The 19111-nt window shown below is 43.6% G+C and overlaps 1 protein-coding gene and 1 long non-coding RNA gene across 2 annotated transcripts; both read left to right on the forward strand.

The window, feature by feature from the left end:
- The first annotated feature begins 337 nt into the window (after positions 1–337).
- On the forward strand, positions 338–12885 carry SOD2 (superoxide dismutase 2). Its single transcript, XM_059176627.1, has 5 exons — positions 338–666; positions 996–1198; positions 6397–6513; positions 8240–8419; positions 9991–12885. Exons 1-5 carry the CDS (start codon positions 644–646, stop codon positions 10134–10136), a joined length of 669 nt encoding a protein of 222 aa, XP_059032610.1. The 5' UTR covers positions 338–643; the 3' UTR covers positions 10137–12885.
- Positions 12886–13579: 694 nt separating this feature from the next.
- LOC131833408 (uncharacterized) lies at positions 13580–16815 on the forward strand. Its single transcript, XR_009354446.1, has 2 exons — positions 13580–16196; positions 16578–16815. It is a non-coding gene; the product is annotated as an uncharacterized LOC131833408 (long non-coding RNA).
- Positions 16816–19111: the final 2296 nt, after the last annotated feature.

A 19111-nucleotide genomic window follows, 5' to 3' on the forward strand; every position in this document is an offset into this window, starting at 1 on the left:
CCCGCAGCATAGTCCCTGGCACACGGTAGGCATTCAGTAACTCTACCAGCAGGCCGCCCGGGTCCTGGCCCCGATCCCAAGGTCAAATTCACTCGCAGAGAAAGGTCACTCCGGGCAGCGGTTGGAGGAGCCCTGGCTCTACACCTTACCAGCGCCCAGGAAGGACCTTTCTTCCGTAGGGACCTCCCCAGCCCGCTAGGGCGCGCCACGGCGGCTCACGGAACGGCCCCCTTCACCAGGGGCGTGGAAGCGCCGGCCGCGGCCCTCCCACGAGCCCCCGAGGGGGCGGGACTGCGGACCGTACCATCTTCCACCATGGGGGAGGTAGAGCGCGGCCTTCCCTTTGGTCGCACGCCCAGAGCGGGCAAGTGGGGGCCGCCGTTCCCCCGGCCCCCTGGGGCAGGACCCTTATACCCTCGTTCTCGCCTCCCCTGGGATCCGCGCGCGGGCTGGCTCTGGAGGGCAGACCCCGGGGCCGCGCGCCCCCCGGCGTGGGAGCGGGTGGGAGCGGCGGGCGCCGGGGGCGGGGCCCGTGGAGGTCGGCGGTGTCCTTGCGGCGCGGCCGGGGGTGCGCGTGTGTGTACGCCGGGCGGTCGGCGCGGCCACTCGGTCTCTGAGGTGTGGTCCGCGGGCAGAGCTCACCATGTTGTCCCGGGCAGCGCGCAGGTGAGGCGCCGGGGCCGCGTGGCGCAGCGGAGACGGGTCACGGCCCCGAGGGCGCAGGGTCCCCCTGCCTGCGTGCCCGCGCCGGCGCGGCGGGTCCCGGGCACCTTGGAGGCCCCGGGGTCGCGGAGAAGCGGCGGGCGGTGGTGCCTGAGGGCAGGTGTCCGCTGAGCGCGTCCGGGTGCGGCCGCGGCTCGGGGTTGCCGCGTTGGTGTGACGCGTCAGGGAATGTGGAGGGGGAGCGCGCGAGCGGCAGGAAGGCCCGGGTGGCGCTGGGTCTGCGTAGACGCGTGAGCGAATCGGTCCGTGTCCCGTGTCTGCTGTTTCTGCAGCGCGAGCAGGACGCTGGTGCCGGCGCTGGGGTCGCTGGGTTCCAGGCAGAAGCACAGCCTCCCCGACCTGCCATACGACTATGGCGCCCTGGAGCCTCACATCAGCGCCCAGATCATGCAGCTGCACCACAGCAAGCACCACGCGACCTACGTGAACAACCTGAACGCCGTCGAGGAGAAGTATCTGGAGGCGCTGGAGAAGGGTAGGCGCGGGGCTGGGGGCGCCGGGCGAGGCGTGGCCGCGGGGGAGCCCGGGCCCTTCGGGGCGGGACAGCGGCCCCGCGTGTCCTGGCGTCGACGCGGGGCCAGAATTCGCGAGGAAAGCGGTCGTTTTGCGCGAAACGGAAACAGGCTTGTGTGTACCTGCCGGTGTTTAGAATTCGGTGTTATGGTAGAATACGGACTTACACTTTTCTTTTTTCCTCAAGAGCCCAGTTGCCAAAACCCAGTAGGAAGTGTGTGGACTTTGTGTGTCTGGGGCGTGCGCGTACGCGAATCCGTGTTTTCCTGTCTCCGTGCAAAATCGCGTTACCCTTTCCAGCCGGTTCCGCAGCGGCTCGCACCAGCCGACTGACTGACAGGTCTCGCTTCTTTAGCTGCCCGCTTGGAAGAGGGGTTGTTTCTTTATTTTTACGGACTTCAGGCCCCCGAAATCTGCTGAGTAAATGTCAGACCGTGACGCCTTGCCGACTGGGGGCATCTAGTGGGAAAATGTAGTATTTCAGCCTCGTTGCAGGCGGTAATTGGCTAAACAAAAACAAGAGGAAGTTGCCACATTCTGGAAGATTTGTGACGGGAACCTTTCTGGAGGGGCGGGTGGGAGGAGGGTAGTTTCATGATTTGTACGGGAAAGGGGTTTTAGAAAATAACAGAATCGGGAAAGATGTGCTAATAATGACAAGGTGGGGAATATCCCCGTTGCGAAATTATTTCCTGCATGACAACGCCTGACAACTTGAACCTTTCTCTTCAGTATTTTAAAAAACAACTTAATTTCAGTTCTTTTCTTGTGCAATCACACTTTTACCTGTTTTCATGAAAGTTACAGGAAAAAAAAAAGCTGCATATTATGTTGTGTTATATTGAGTATAACTTAATAAGCACCGGTAGAATTTTCTTTCATTTAAAAAATTATATGTATTAAAGACTGTTGAAGAACTAAATTTCCATGTTTGAGAATTTGGGGCGACAATATTAAGTGACATAACATCATCAGTCTCATTACAGGTAGGTAAATAAAAACTTTTCAAACAAAAGTATTTAACTTTTATTGTACTTTAACAGGAAAAAAATTGAAACTGAAGAAAATGTTGAACTTAAGAATAGTATTTTTATTTTTATTTATTTACTTTTTTAAAGATTTTATTTATTTATTTGACAGAGATCACAAGTATGCAGAGGGAGAGGAGGAAGCAGGCTCCCTGCTGAGCAGAGAGCTGGATGCAGGGCTCCAACCCAGGACCCCGAGATCATGACCTGAGCTGAAGGCAGAGGCTTTAAGCCACTGAGCCACCCAGGCTCCTCAAGAATAGTATTTATTTATTTATTTATATTTTTAAAAGATTTTATTTATTTATTTGACAGAGAGAGATCACAAGTAGGCAGAGAGGCAGGCAGAGAGAAGAGGAAGCAGGCTCCCCGCTGAGCAGAGAGCCCGATGTGGGACTTGATCCCAGGATCCCGGGATCATGACCCGAGCCGAAGGCAGAGGCTTAACCCACTGAGCCACCCAGGCGCCCCAAGAATAGTATTTTTAAAAGCAGATTGTAATACCCCCCCCACATTTCTGTTATTATTATTACTGTTTTTTTTTTTTTTTTTTTAAGATTTTTATTTATTCATTTTTGACCAAGAGAGAGACAGTGAGAGAGGGATTGCAAGCAGGGGGAGTGGGAGAGAGAGGGAGAAGCAGGCTTCCCACCGAGCAGGGAGCCTGACACAGGGATAGATCCCAGGACCTTGGGATCATGACCTGAGCCAAAGGCAGACGCCTAACGACTGAACCAGGCCCCCCCTATTTTTTTAATATAAACTCTGATTCTAGTATGGGGCTCGAACTCACAATCTCAAGATTGAGTCATATCCTCTACCAACTGAGCCAGCCAGGGACCCCCCAAGTTTGTATTAAAATTTATTTATTTTTTTATCTATTCAATTTATTTGAAAAGAGAGAGATAGAGAACACAGGCAGGGAGGAGGGGCAGAGGGTGAGGGAGAAGCAGACCTCCTGCCAAGCAGGGAGCCCTCCAAGCAGCTTGGTCCCAGGACCCCGCGATCTCCACCCAAGTTAAGGGCAGATACTGAACTGACTGAGCCACCCAGGCACCTCTGTATTAAAATTTAAAAATAATGAAGTAGGGATGCTTCAGTGGCTCAGTCGTTAAGCGTCTGCCTTTGGCTTGGGTCATGATCCTAGGATCCTGGGATTGAGTCCTGCATTGGGCTCCTTGCTCATTGGGGAGCCTGCTGCTCCCCCTGCTTGTGCACATGCTTCTCTCTCTCTAACAGATAAATGAATAAAATCTTTAAAAAAACAGTGAAATAAACTTTGAGAGATTGAGATTATTAAATTAGTTTTCAATGACCATGTTTCTTTCCCATTAGAAAAATTTAGTTACTGTTGATTTATTAAAAAACAATATAAAATCTACATTTATTTTTAGGGTGATGTACCTGGAATAATTTCTAAGAGGGACACTGATCTATACCAAAATCATCCTGTGAACATAATAACAAGAAATTGGCATCTTAGGGGCGCCTGGGTGGCTCAGTGGGTTAAAGCCTCTGCTTTCAGCTCAGGTCATGATCCCAAGGTCCTGGGATCGAGCCCCACATTGGGCTCTCTGCTCAGCGGGGAGCCTGCTTCCTCCTCTCTCTGACTGCCTCTCTGCCTACTTGTGATCTCTGTCTGTCAAATAAGTAAATAAAATCTTTAAAAAAAAAAAAAGAAATTGGCATCTTAAACAAGTCTCCAAGATGATCTGTGTATTCTGAGATCACTTGGCCCGTTTCTCCTCTTTGAGATATGCCCCAAGAGCAGATTAGAGAACTTCTTCTATTATGTAAACTCCCTAAGCACACAGCTCTCAGTGGTCCTTGTTTCTTCCACTTTGTCTCTTAGTATCTTGTGAATAATAAGCACTTGGGACTTAATTGAACAAGGGAATTGCCATTTTCCAAAGTAGTTAATCTTAGCTTCTTAAAGGCATGAAAAAGAATATTTTATTTTGCTTTCTTATTGCCAAGGTAGGAAAAATGTTTTCCAATGTGACTTTTTTGGTATAGATATCAGAGAATTAATTTTTTTTCCATGAATACTACATTTAATATATTCCGTTATCTAGTCAATCAAACATTTATTGAGTGCCTGGTATGTAGAAGGCGATATATAAGATATATATATATATATATATATATAATCTTTTTTTTTTTTTAAAGATTTCATTTATTTATTTGAGAGGCAGAGATCACAAGTAGGCAGAGAGGCAGGCAGAGAGGAAGGGAAGCAGGCTCCCCGCTGAGCAGCATCACCATGGGATCGTGACCTGAACTGAAGGCAGAGGCTTTAACCCACTGAGCCACCCAGGTTGCCCCTAGAAGGCGATATATTGGCCCCTGAGACACAGCAGTGCTCTGAAGTCCTTAATACTGGAGGTTTTGTTCTAGTGGGGAGACAGATGGTCAAGTAAATATGTAGTGGTATGCCAGGTCCATAAGTCCTATCAAGAAAAACAAGTTGGGGAACTGGTTCCAGTCCAGGCAACGGCAGTCAGTGGAAACCCTAAACTGGGAGCAGGCTGAGCTGCTTTTGTAAGTGCAGGGAGGCCAGTGTGGCTGGAGCTGGGCTAACAAGGAGATGCTGGGTCAGATGATGCACCTCGCAAGCAGATTGTAGGGACTTGGGGTTCACTCTGAGTGAGAGGAGCAACCTTTGGAGGGGTTTGCCTAGAGGAGTGCCTCAGTAGTGTGGGGTCTAGAGGAGCTCTCTGGCCAGTGGTGAGAACAGAGAGTAGGGGGCACGTGTGGAAGCAGGAGACTGTTGTGGGTTATGGTGGCACAGATGCAGGTAGGTGATGCTGCTGGTCTGTCCCAGAAATACGAGGAAGGGATTGGTTCTGTTTTTTTTTTTTTTTTTTAAAGATTTATTTATTTATTTATTTGACAGAGAGAGAGAGAGAGAGAGATCACAAGTAGGCAGAGAGGCAGGCAGAGAGAGAGAGGAAGGGAAGCAGGCTCCCTGCTGAGCAGAGAGCCCAATGCGGGACTTGATCCCAGGACCCTGAGATCATGACCTGAGCCGAAGGCAGCGGCTTAACCCACTGAGCCACCCAGGTGCCCTGGTTCTGGATCTTTTTTAAAGGTAGAGCTGGCTTTGCTGGTGGGTACATTGGTGGGTTGAACATGGTGTGTGGGGAAAGGAGTAAGAAATGACGAAGTACACAGACCTGTACCCCTGAAACAAATAATACAGTATATGTTAATTAAAGAAAGAAAGAAAAAGAAAAGAAAAGAAAGAAAGAAAGAACCTAGTTATCAAAAATGTCCTGAGAAAAGAGCTGGCACTTGCTGGGATGGGGAAGGCCATTGGGTAAGTTTGGGAGTGAAAATCTGGAGTTGGGTTTTGAATATGCTGAGTTTTTGTTTATGGAACATTGAACTATTTGCCAATGAAGAGTTGTCTATCTAGAAAATGAGAGTTGAAAATCTACCATTTAAAAAAGTGGTTTTACAAACTGAGGGTTGCTGGGGGGAGGGGGGTTAGGAGAAGGGGGGGTGGAATTATGGACATTGGGGAGGGTGTGTGCTTTGGTGAGTGCTGTGAAGTGTGTAAACCTGGCAATTCACAGACCTGTACCCCTGGGGATAAAAATATATGTCTATTAAAAAAAAAGTAGTTTTATTTGTTTTTAGTAATCTCTACCTCCCGTTACGGGGCTTGAACTCATCACCTCAGGACCAAGAGTTGTGTGCTCTCCTGACTGAGCCAGCCAGGTGCCCCAGAAAACTTACCATTTAATCTGTTTACGGAACCACGCATATTCTCATTTCACTGTTTTCTATCTTTGTTTTCATTATTGCTGAAATCTTTAATATCTAAGAAAACTTTGAGGTCTTTGGAGCTCAGGAAAGAATTTTCTGCATGCACTCCCTCCTGGGCCACTGATGAGTTGTTCAGGACATTAATTGAACTGAAAATCCACTGGGACAAATAATTTTTGAAGAAAATCTTGTGTGTTTGTGTGTGTGTGTGTGTGTGTGTGTAAATTGTGGAATTTTAGGACCAATAGGGATGTTACAAATAAGCTAGTCCAATTATCAGATTTTTTTCCAAAGAAAATGGTATATGGAATGTTTGAAAAGTAAGAATTAGAAAAAAAATGTTTGCCTCTTTACATTACAGGTGACGTTACAACTCAGGTAGCTCTTCAGCCTGGGCTCAAGTTCAATGGTGGAGGCCATATCAATCATTCCATCTTCTGGACCAACCTGAGCCCTAAGGGTGGTGGAGAACCCAAAGGTTGGTAGATATTGGTGTAGTCTTAGCTACATTCTGTGCACAACAGCAATGCCTGTTGCTTTTTTTTTTTTTTTAAAGATTTTATTTATTTATTTGACAGACAGAGATCACAAGCAGGCAGAGAGAGAGGAAGGGAAGCAGGCTCCCTGCTGAGCAGAGAGCCCGATGCGGGGCTCGATCCCAGGACCCTGAGATCATGACCTGAGCCAAAGGCAGCAGCTTAACCCACTGAGCCACCCAGGCGCCCCGCCTGTTGCTTTTCTTATGTTAATTCTTACATTATTTAGTGACATATTTTTCAGAGCAAGGAGTATAACAAAGTTGTAACTTCGAATGGGGCACATGTAGGAATGGAGACTACATTCAGGTAGTTATGTCATCAGCTTTTTTTGTATACACACAGAGTGTCAGATATGTGTCAAGTTCTGGTTGAAATGTACTGTACTTCTAACTGGCAAACCGATTTTAGAGAAGTTGAGCAACCTGGGGTGGGTCAGATACTTAATGGCTCTGTACCTCCTTTCTTCATCTGTATGACACAGGGACAATAATAGAGCTGTTTTGAAAACTAAATAAGTTACCAAACGTAAAATGCTTAGAATAGTGCCTCTTGCTGTTATTTTCCTGCTCTTCCTAACTGATAAAAAGTCAGTTGTCCCAGGAAATGAGATTCTCCAGGACACCTGGAGGGTAAATGAGGGACTGCAGAGCCAATGGTCTGTTCACTCTGGTGGGTCTACTTGACTTCTTGTGTCTCTTCTTGGAGGCCCAGATGATTTCATTACCCGCCTCATCCCAGGAACGGAGGGGGCGGAAATAGAGCTCTCCCTGTCTCTCGGCTTGTGGCATACATCTTAAGTTTCTGTGGATTTGTTCGTTTGTTTGTTCTTACTTGTTTTTTGGAAGTCATCTTAGGTGCTTGTACTAAGCTATTTCATTTGGAAGTAAAGATTAAAGGGGAGTAAATATGGCAAACCTGGGCATTTCTTTTTATGGCTTAGGTCTGCAGATGGGTTAGGTCTAATACTTTTGAGGTTTTGGGATTAGTAGAATGTCATATATGCCCATATTTAGCCAACAGGTCTTGGTTCTCTGACACTTTGGGTTATCTGTACCATTTTATTATTTGTGCTTACAGTAGGTAATTACTTTAAACCAGTGGAATCAGAGTAGTGATATTTTTGGCCTACTTGCTTTGATGTGCTCAATCTAGAATTGTATGTTACATTGGTACAGAATAAAAGGACTGTTGCTCTTACAGTGTACCCTTTGGTAATAAAAGACAAAAATCACTGTTTTTAAAATTACATGATTGTGATAGGAAAGATCTTGACTGCCTTGGGGAAGAACCAAATAACAGCCATAAAATTTTATTCCCCAATTGAGACAGAACAGGTAGGGTAGAAGTTAAAGTAAAATTTTCTGTTGAAGGGAAACAAAATAATGGAAAATATTATTTCTTTTCTGATGGAAATAGCATAGTGAGGAAAGAAATCCCTCTAACATGGTTCAGTAACACCTGAATTAACGGTTGTGAGACCTTATGATGCTAGTGTCAGGGAAGGAGTAACGTTGGGGCTCACTGGGTTATGTTATGTTTTCCACGTGTTGTCTAGTTGGTATCTTGTGCCTCATGACAGGCAGATTTTAATATATGTAATAAAATTATTTATTGTTGCAGTATGTTCACTTGTGGGTATTTTTGGATTTTTTTTTTTTTAAATAGGAGAATTGCTGGAAGCCATCAAACGTGATTTTGGTTCCTTCGACAAATTTAAGGAGAAGTTGACCGCCGTGTCTGTTGGCGTCCAAGGCTCAGGTTGGGGTTGGCTTGGTTTCAATAAGGAACAGGGACGCTTGCAGATTGCTGCTTGTTCTAACCAGGATCCACTGCAAGGAACAACAGGTTAGGTTTGAAAATTGTTTCATATTCATTAGTGTGAGATGGTTCACGGTAAAGCATTTACCTTGAAATAAGTAACATGAGTAGTGATTAAACCTATCTTGAGTATGTCCTAATGTGAGTAAATCTTAACAGCTGATAGTAGTCTGAGTCTCCTATGAACAAAAATGCTTAAAGAGCCCTTGATGTTTTGTAAAATTAGCACATGTAATTTTACAGATACATGAACAAAACATGTTTTGAACATAAACTCTGCTTCAGTTGACAGAGAATGCATACCAGCTTACATAATTACATGCACTGAAATTAGATTAAACAACACATAGGAGGATAAGACCTGGAAGCCGAGTTTGACCTCAGACCTTGGACTGTCAGCCCGTCTGCTGAGCAACTGTGGTCAGAGTAGCACTGGAGCTCAGATTTCCAGACTTAGGCCTTTTGGGGGGTTTTGGTTTTGGTATAGGAAAATATTTGGCTTAGAAGCTCCAGGCTGGGCTCACCAAATCCTTTTTCATGTTGAGCCAGATTGAATCAGAATGTCTTTAGGAAATAGTCACAAGACATCCAGCTGTTAGTTGGAACTTTGATCTGCAGTGTGACCGACCTGCAGTGACATTTCAGTGTCCGTAACCAGTAGCTCTCAGCCCGGTTTTCTGCCTCTGTGCATGTCCACAGACTTGCATACGTCCCTCACTGCCCTAGATATATTCAGAATTAGTCAGGATCTAATGGCTCTTTTGGCAAAGTGAGATGCTGGAGAGTGCAGTGGAGAGTCAGGTCTATCTTTGAAGGTGCCTGACAGACGAGGCTGTGATTTCTAGGTAAACCCTGGCCATACCTGCTTCGCTTCCACTTGAGGAAAACCCATTGGAATGAAAATCCGTGAAAGTCATGGCAGTATATGGAGAGGAAAAATCATTTATGAACTTTGTTACGTTAATTACTCGTAATACATGATGAGTGACAAACCTCTCCACTGCTCAAGACCTACTGGTTGGAACTTGTTTTCCTGGAGGAGAGCTGTCATTTAGTTTGAGAGTTTTTGAAAATGAGTGTTGTAGAAATAATTCCTTCTTTATACAGTGTCTCTTTTTCTTTGGTCTTGTTTAGTTTCCCTTGTTAACTTACTCTTTCTGTTAGTGTCTCACAAATGTTCTGTATTCTCTGAGACTAACATTATTAGCCTTGGGAGCAGAGCAGGTTCTCCTAAAACTCCACTGACTGCTTGGGAAGGTCCTTAACCACCCCCACAAACATAGTACCTTACTGATCCCCGCCCAAGATTTGGCTCATGGGTAGATTTACTAGTATTTCAAGAACAGCTCTTCAAATATTATACTTAATTTTCCAAACTCTATTTTAAATTTTTCACTCTTTATCACATTTTCTTCCAAAGACTAAAATTAAAAAAAAAAAGTTTGTATTTATTCTTGGCAAATTTCCTGTTTGTAAAAGAAACTGAAAAATGGATGGGAATGTTGTAAAGGGCAGTTTTGTGTGCGTAGAAGAAAGTTTAAGTCACGTTTTAGATGGAAATTCATAGTTTTTGCTTTTTTCCCCCTTCTCTCCAATAGGTCTTATTCCACTGCTGGGGATTGATGTGTGGGAGCATGCTTACTACCTTCAGTATAAAAATGTCAGACCGGATTACCTAAAGGCTATTTGGAATGTAATCAACTGGGAGAATGTAACAGAGAGATACATGGCTTGCAAAAAGTAAAACATGATCATTACACTGAGCAAAATAAGCTTCTCACGACTATTTTTGTAGTAGTGCAGAGTACCGTAGTATGCCAGTAAGCTGCTCTTTTGTAGCATTTCTTAATGTAGCTTGTTCAAGCATTTGATGAACATGATTTAATGCTATGAATTTCTTGTTTTCAAATTTTGTTATTGGGCAACTGAAAATAGTAAGTGCTTTATTTGATTTAGTCTTTTGGTTGAACATCTTCTGAGAGCTGAAACAGCCAGCAGGTTATGATTGCCATCATGAAACTGTCAAAAAGATCTCATCCCTGTCCTCTTAGGGCCTCCGGGGAAGCCTTTTTGCTCTTGTTCTGTTGCACTTGTAGAAAACCTGGTCCTTTGCCCAGTTGTTTAATGATAAAAGGTTAAATTTGTTTCCCAAGGGAAATGTTCAGTTTTTCTATTGAAAATCGCTCTTTTTTGTAAGTAATCTGTCTAGTAGTATTTGTGGTAGATATCACCCGTGGGCCTTTAATTATCTTTGGTCACATGTTTCACAAGGTTAACACCATTTTGTCTTTTAAAAAAAATCACTTGATTGCTAATTGAGAATTGCTCTATTATGAAAAGGAAATAGTCATGCATTTGAATTTTTCTGTTGGGAGAAATAGGACTTTTATGTGGAATCTTGTCATCAAACAGAAATATGTGTTAGGTGACTGCTCAAAGGAGACAAATCTGAGCCTTATTGATAAAACAAATGTTGGGGATGAGGCCACAGACCATTCTGGCCAAGCACTTGTCCCCATCTCTGCCTGTTCACAAGCACCCCCTGGAGAGCAGCAGCCTGGGTCGGTGCTGCCTTCCCAGAGCGGCAGGTGGTTGGTTTCTGGATGTGGCCAGCGGCACGTCCCTGCACAGGAGCATTGCTTTTCAAAGACTTGTTTTTGAATTACTCCATCATATTTGATCTTCTTTTCTTTTAAACAAATGCACGGTCACTATAGAAGCTTTATATTATATAGTCCTTTAAGTAAAGGAAAGTGATACCCATAATCCAGTGACACAGCCTGTCCAGTTGTGTTCTTGTTTCCTGCTTGCAGGACTGTTTAAATGTAGCAGGGAGCCTCTTGTAATTTGGCCTAAATTGTCATGCGCTCCATGTTTCATCATTTCCCTTATTTTAGGGGGCTGTATAATTGGACACTTGCTAATTTATCTTACAGTTCTGTTACTGAATATTTCATTGGTTTCTAATTGTTATTTATTCAGATAATGCTGTGGTGAGCAACCCACATAGATTTTACCTTCCATGGGAATAGTTTTTCTATATAGATTTTTTTCTTATGCCTATTTAGTAACTGAATGTTTTCCCGAGTTAGTATATTATTTTTTCCCCAAGTTTATTCTATATATTTGGCATGGAAAAATGGGGTAACTTAGCAGTTTCGATATTGAAGACTGAAGTTTAAAAAAATTAAATTTAAGGCACTTTTCTTTTAGAATTCAATTAGAAAGTATTTAGGTTTTCTGAATGGTTGGCAGCGTTGAAGAGAGTAGTGATGAGAGTAGATTGAAGACACTGTGGGGACCGGGATTGCCATCCTTCTCCCGCAACGAAGTGACTTCGTGGAGTCCAGTGAGAGCCGGGCTTACGGCTTGCACGTGTACAGATGTATGCACGCGTGCCTGTACGTATGTATGCAGACGCACACATATATACGGATATATACACACATATAAGTATAAGCAAGGCAGTGAACTCTGTTTAAATGGACCATTTAGAAAAGTGGAACCTTTCTGAAAGACAGCGGTTTGAGCACAAGTAGTCTGCCAGATCCTGGTTTGTATTGAACCAGCAGGTATGCAGAGATTACTGATTCATATAAAACTTTTTGACTGTTATTAAGCTTTAAGATTTCAAAAAATAATTCAGTGTTGAAATTTCTATGGGGCTCTGTTTTTGCTCTGATTTTGGGTTGAGGGAACAAGGGAAAGCATGCTGTTCTTCCCTAAGGTTTTGTTTTTGTCCTCCCCATCAGATAGATTTTAAGAGACTAAGATAATTTACAGATAAAGATTTTAATCATTTGACAGAAAATGAGATTTCAACATTTTTTTTAGCCCTGTTACTCATAATAGAAAAGAAATAGAAAAAGTAAAAGGCATCTCTTCTGAAATGAACCAAGCATTCGTTGTTCATCCAGGAGGGATCTTTGTGACCAACTCAGCAGTGCTTGTTCTAATCTTAAGTGTGCTTCAAACACCGTAGTGTGATTAGTGCTGCAAGAAAACAGGGCATGAGACAAATACTGTCTCAAGTAGAATCTGCTGCTGGAACTGTTGTGTGATAATTAGACTTTGAGGTTGAGAGAAACTACAAATTTCACTGCACATCTGAAATTCATGATCTTAAAATGAGATTTGAGTTTCTAGTAATTATATATTTAAAAAAATAACATCATGATGATAAAATTAAGATTGATGTGTGTTGTGAGTCATCTAAAACTAGTTCTAAATAGAAATTTTATTTCCTGTTATAATTGCATTGGGAAAGCTGTTAGGTAGAAGTTTTATAAATCACTGTTTCTCATTTTCAGTCATACCTAACGATTGGGCAAGCAGATGGCCTATCTCTGAAGGTACGCATCAAACCTGGGATGCATTAAAAATCCTATAAGGTCTTGGATAGTTTTCATTTAATTATCCATTAGAGAAACATTTATTTTCCTATTGTGTGAAGTTTTTTGATTGTTAATAAAAGAATCTGTCAACTATCAAAAGAGGTCTTGCATTGTGCTTGTGTGTCAAAATCATCTTAAAATGCTTTATCATTTTTACTGCTTTCCTGTGGGACAGGGCTAATAAATAAAAGGTCGTTGCAATTTTACTCTTAAAACTCAGAAGGCATATGAAGTTTATTCATATCTGTAGTAACAGCGGAAAATGTAATACTGTCATATTTTAGATACTAAATTATAAAGTTAGAACATCTTCAAACACTAACCAGACATAACATTGCCTTGGGGTGCCTGGGCTGTTCAGTCATTTGGGCTTCTGACTCTTGGTTTTGGCTCAGGTCATCATCTCAGGGTCATGGTGTTGAGCCCCCCTGTGTGTTGGGCTCCGTGCTCAGTGGGGAGCCTGCTTGAGATTCTCTCCCTCTGACCCTCCCCCTTTGTGCTGTCTCTTGCTTGTGCTTGCTCTCTCTGTCAAATAAATGAATAAAATCTTTTTTTTTTTTTTTTTTAAGATTATTTATTTATTTATTTGCCTGTGATAGAGGGAGAGAGAGCGAGCAAGCACAGGAAGACAGAGAGGCAGGCAGAGGCAGAGGGAGAAGCAGGCTCCCTGCCGAGCAAGGAGCCCGATGTGGGACTCGATCCCAAGACGCTGGGATCATGACCTGAGCCGAAGGCAGCCGCTTAACCAACTGACCCACCCAGGTGTCCCAAATGAATAAAATCTTAAAAAAAAAATTGCCTATATATATATAGCACATCTTGTGATAAAAAAAGCTGTTTACTTTTTTCTGTAAAGTTTTGGGTAGCTGGTGTTTTATCCACTCATGTTGGGAAATCTGAGTTCACCTCATGCGGCTATCCCTGGACTTAAACTGTTCTGGAAAGAGAAGTAAGGTGCATTGTGTTCGGTGAGGTCACGCTGTCTGCTCTTCCCCTATGCTTGTAATGGGTGTTGTTCTCAAGATTCTTTTGGACCGTATGGAGAAAAGTAAGACCTCTCAGTTTACATTGTGAAAAGAAAGGAGACTGAGCGCTTCTAGTCTCGGCTTTGCTAGGTATTTACTGTCTCATTGCATTCAGTGCTTAACACAGAGGCCATTCTGTGTTTATCTCGGCCCCCACTATAACATGAGCTCTGGAAGGCCCAGAACAGAAGGTTCTTGTTCATTTGTGTCTTTGGTACTGAGCACACCATCCTAGGCCCATATTCAAATGTTTTTATTAAATAATGTGATTTAATACAGTCCTCAGTATAAATACATGTTTTTGGAAGGCTGGGTTCACTTACCAAGTTCACCTACCAAAACCCACAAGGATGTTTGATGACAGCTGCTGTGATTGAAGGCCTTAGGTTTGCTACTCCTATTCCTTTGATGTAGAATGATAGATAGGGAGAGAGCATCTCAGGTGCCAACTCCCAGCATTTTATGGATTTATCTGTGTATTGACTAAAATTGTGGTGGATGAGTGAATACCGATTATACAAAATATGTCACAAAGGGCATCCATCCAGCTTATGTCCTTTATTTATTTATTTATTTGTTTATTTTTAAGGATTTTATTTATTTGAGGGGCCCCTGGGTGGCTCAGTGGGTTAAGCCTTTGTCTTCAGCTCAGATCATGATCTCAGGGTCCTGGGATCGAGCCCCGCATCAGGCTCTCTCAAATAAATAAAATCTTTGCCTACTTGTGATCAACCTTTCTCCCTCAAAATCTTTTTTTTTTTTTTTAAGATTTTACTTATTTATTTGACAGAGATCACAAGTAGGCAGAGAGGCAGAGAGGCAGAGCAAGGAAGGGAAGCAGGCTCCCTGCTGAGCAGAGAGCCGGATGTGGGGCTTGATCCCACATTTAAAAAATTTTTTTTTTTTTTAAGGATTTTATTTATTTGACACAGAGAGAGAGAGAGGGGTCACAAGTACACAGAGATGCAGGCAGTGGTGGGCGGAAAGAGGCTCCTTGCTGAGCAGAAACCCTGATGTGGGGCTTGATCCCAGGACCCTGAGACTCTGAGACCATGACCCGAGCTGAAGGCAGAGCCTCAACCCAGGTGTCCCTAAAGGTTATTTTAAAACTCAAAAAGTGGAATACTGTTTAGTCTATTGTATTCTGTGGCAATACGATTCCCTTAAAAGCTTAGTGGGTTTCTAACCAAGTTGTGCTGCCAGTTCATGTGTCAGTATCCACTTCTAAAATTTTTTTACTAGACACACCTCTCAAGAATGATTACATGCTTGTTTTTTCACTGCATCTGTGTAACAGTAGCTACTTGAGTCCGTTAGAGCCGCAGGCTCTCGTGGGAAGCCCGCATCCTTCATCTCTGCTTCTGGGGTGAGTTGGAGCCCTTGTTGCTCAGAGCCTTTTTCAGTCTTACATCTCTTACTGTTTGGGGTTTAGAAATAGCTTTCCCAGACTTTGGAGTCCCAAATTTCTGAACGATACCCCTTGCCTTGCCTTTTTTTTTTTAAATTTTTTTATTTGACAGAGATCACAAGTAGGCAGAGAGGCAGGCAGAGAGAGAGAGAGAGGAGGAAGCAGGCTCCCTGCTGAGCAGAGAGCCCGATGTGGGACTCCATCCCAGAACCCTGAGATCATGACCTGAGCCGAAGGCAGCGGCTTAACCCACTGAGCCACCCAGGCGCCCTTTTTTTTTTTTTTTTTTTTTAAAGGATTTTATTTACTTGACAGAGCAAGAGAGAGAGCACAAGCAGGAGGAGCAGAAGGCAGAGGGAGAGGGAGCAGACTCCCTGCCGAACAAGGAGCCCGATGTGGAGCTCAATCCTATGGCCCTGGGATCATGACCTGAGCTGAAGGCAGATGCTTAACTGACTTGAGCCACCCAGGTGCCCTTCCCCTTTCATTACTGTGTGCAGACAGACCAGTTCTTTCTTGAACACGCCAGCAATAATTCTTGGAAGGGGAAGATAAGAGCCAACATGCAGTATATCCGTCTGGTTCTTCCCAAACACTTGCAGAGCTTCCACGGCCTTGCCCTTCATGTTACCGCGGGAACCAGCTTTACTGCATGATTTGCCACGTGCGACGTGGCTTTCCATCTCTTCAGCTTCGACTCCCAATTTACTCACCGCCCACTAACCCAGTGTCATCTACTTTACATTTTTTTTTTTCTGGGGAAGTACCCACTTCTAGATCCTAAGTTTTGACTTAATTAACAAATACTTGCATCGACAACAAACCCTAAATATATAATAGCTCAAGGACAATCGACTTATTTTTTTTTTAAACTCATGCAAAGTCTACAATGAAGTTGTTCTGGTTCGCAGGGGCTTTCCTCCAAGTGGAAGTTCCATGATCCAGGCTCTTTAGGTCTTACTGCTTTGCCATCTCAGGTAAGTGTCATGCAAGGTAGCTCTTGTCATCTTCACTGAGCCCGTGGTCTCAACAAACGTGAGGATGGCAGGTGTGAAGTTTTATGGGCTAGGTCGTGCCTGTGCTTCTGCTCCTGTTTCATGGGTGACCACACTGTACCTCCCCGGGGGGGCAGGCTGGGATGTGTAGTTTAAGCTCCGCTCCTATGCCCGGGTTGATTTGACCTTTCTGTGACTCAGTGTCCTCAGCTGGTGCTAATGGGATAATCTGAGTTTCAGATGCTGTAATACATGTGAAGGGCTTAGAACAGTGTCTGTTGTGTAATATGTACCATGAAGTGTATATTACACCATGATGCGCAGCTAAATGTGGCTTCCCAATTTTCACGTGGTCTGACTCAGCCACTCTTCAGTGAAGGCATGGAGAACACAGACTCCGGGACAGACACAGATATCACCGCCCCAGCTCAATGGCCACTTCTGGGAACCTCTGCCTATGCTAGTGTTCATTCCACAGCCCTGCATGATACTCTTAAAGAATGCCTTTTATTTATACCTTTTAAGTCAGGGGAGCAAAGCTGCTTCATTTAGGAAAAAAAAACCCTTCTAATCTCCTGATTTAATAAAGTAATTCTGCTGATGTGTTTGATTTATTTTTCTGTATGCACATTTCAAATATTACTTTTATTTCCTCCCCCGTACCAAAGTATGCAATTTTTTTACAAAGCTTTTTTTCCCCCCAAAGATTTTATTTATTTGAGAGAGAGAAAGAGAGAGAGTGTGTGTGCATGAGCAGGAGAAGGGACAGAGGGTGAGGGAGAAGCAGACTCCGTGCTGCGCGTGGAGCCTGACTTGGCTCAATCCCAGGACCCTGAGATCATGACCTGAGAGGAAGTCAGATGGCTAAGACTCTTTTTTCTAAAAAATGCATTTTTATTTGGTTAAGTCCTATGAGAAGGCCTGGAATAAGCCAAAAGTGAATGTACCCGTCCTTGCCAAGACAGCAGATGGGAAAGGGCAAATGGCTTTAATCTCTCCCTTCCTTCCTTTTCTTTCTGTATCAGACTTAGCCATCGAATAGTTAAGCGGTAAGATTCTTTACATGGCCTTGTAGGCAAACTGAGATTTTTTTGTGGGGGGAGGGGTGTTGAGAGTGATACTTTTTTCAGAAAAAGGGAGGATATTTTGGAGCAAGGTTTGGCCTAGCCGTGTGTGTATTAAGAAAAACCCTATTTTTATTTTTAATTCCAGTAAGGTTCACATACAGTGTTATATACAGTGATTCAACAATTCTATACATTATTTGGTGCTCATCAGGATAAATTTCCTCTTAATCCCCTTCACATAGTTCACCCATCCCCCCACCCCCCTTCTCCCCAGTGTGTTCTCTAGAGTTAAGAGTCTGTTTCTTGGTTTGTCTCTCTCTCTCTCTTTTTTTTTTTTTTAAAGATTTTATTTATTTATTTGACAGAGAGAAATCACAAGTAGATGGAGAGGCAGGCAGAGAGAGAGAGAGAGAGAGAGGGAAGCAGGCTCCCCGCTGAGCAGAGAGCCCGATGCGGGACTCGATCCCAGGACCCTGAGATCATGACCCGAGCCGAAGGCAGCGGCTTAACCCACTGAGCCACCCAGGCGCCCTGTCTCTCTCTCTCTTTTTTCCCCCTTTGTTCATTTTAAAATTTCTTTTAAAAAAATTTATTTATTTATTTGATAGAGACACAGTGAGAGAGGGAACAGAAGCAGGGGGAGTGGGAGAAGGAGAAGCAGGCTTTCCGCTGGGCAGGGAGCCCAATGTGGGGCTGGATCCCAGAACCCTGGGATTGGGACCTGAGCCAAGGGCAATTGCTTAAGGACTGAGCCACCCAGGTGCCCCTGTTTTGTTTCTTTTTAAAAAAATTTTATTTATTTGAGATAGAGTGAGAGAGAGAGAGAGCACAAGAGGGGGCCGAGGGAGAGCAGACTTCCTGCTGAGCAGGGAGCCTGATGTGGGGCTTGAACCCAGGACCCTGAGATCATGACCTGAGCTGAGCCAAAGGCACTTAACAGACTGAGCCACCTGGTGCCCCCATTTGTTTTGTTTCTTAAACTCCACATGTGAGTGAAATCATGTGGTGTTTGTGGTATTTGTCTTTCTCTGACTGACTTCTTTCACTTAGCATTATACTCTCTAGTTCTATCCATGTTGCCGCAAATGGCAAGATTTCATTCTTTTTTAAGGCTGAGTTTTATCTATCTATAGATATCGATATCGATATCTATAGATAGATAGATAGATATATCTCATTATTATCTTTTTTTTTTTTTTTTTTTTTAAGTAGGCTCTATGCTGGGTGCAGGCTTGAACTCACAACCCTAAGGTTAAGACGTGAGCTGAGATCAAGAGTTGGATGCTTAACTGACTGAGCCACTCAGGTACCCCTACCTCATCTTCTTTATCTGTTCGTCTATTGATAGACACTTGAGCTGCTTCCATAATTTGGCTATTGTTAATAATGCTGCAATAAACATGAAGGTTCAAACGCATTTTTGAATTAGTGTTTTTGTGTTCTTTGGGTAAATATCCAGTAGTGGAATTACTGGAAAATACAGTGATTCAATGTTTAATTTTTTGAGGAAACTCCATACTGTTTTCCACAGTGGCTGTACCACCTTACATATGTCATTTGCAATTATCTTCTCCCATTCTGTGGGTTGCCTTTTAGTTTTGTTGACTGTTTCCTTCACTGTACAGAAGCCTTTTATTTTAATGTAGCCCCAATAGTTTATTTTTGCTTTTGTTTCCCTTGCCTCAGGGAGACATATCTAGAAAGATGTTGCTATGATTAATGTCAGAGAAATTATTGCCTCTGCTCTCTTCTAGGATTTTTATGGTATCAGGTCTCACATTTAGGTCTTTAATCCATTTTGAGCTTATTTTTGTGTTTGGTATAAGAAAG

This window comes from Mustela lutreola, chromosome 6, assembly GCF_030435805.1.
Source record: "Mustela lutreola isolate mMusLut2 chromosome 6, mMusLut2.pri, whole genome shotgun sequence".
NCBI lineage: Eukaryota > Metazoa > Chordata > Mammalia > Carnivora > Mustelidae > Mustela > Mustela lutreola.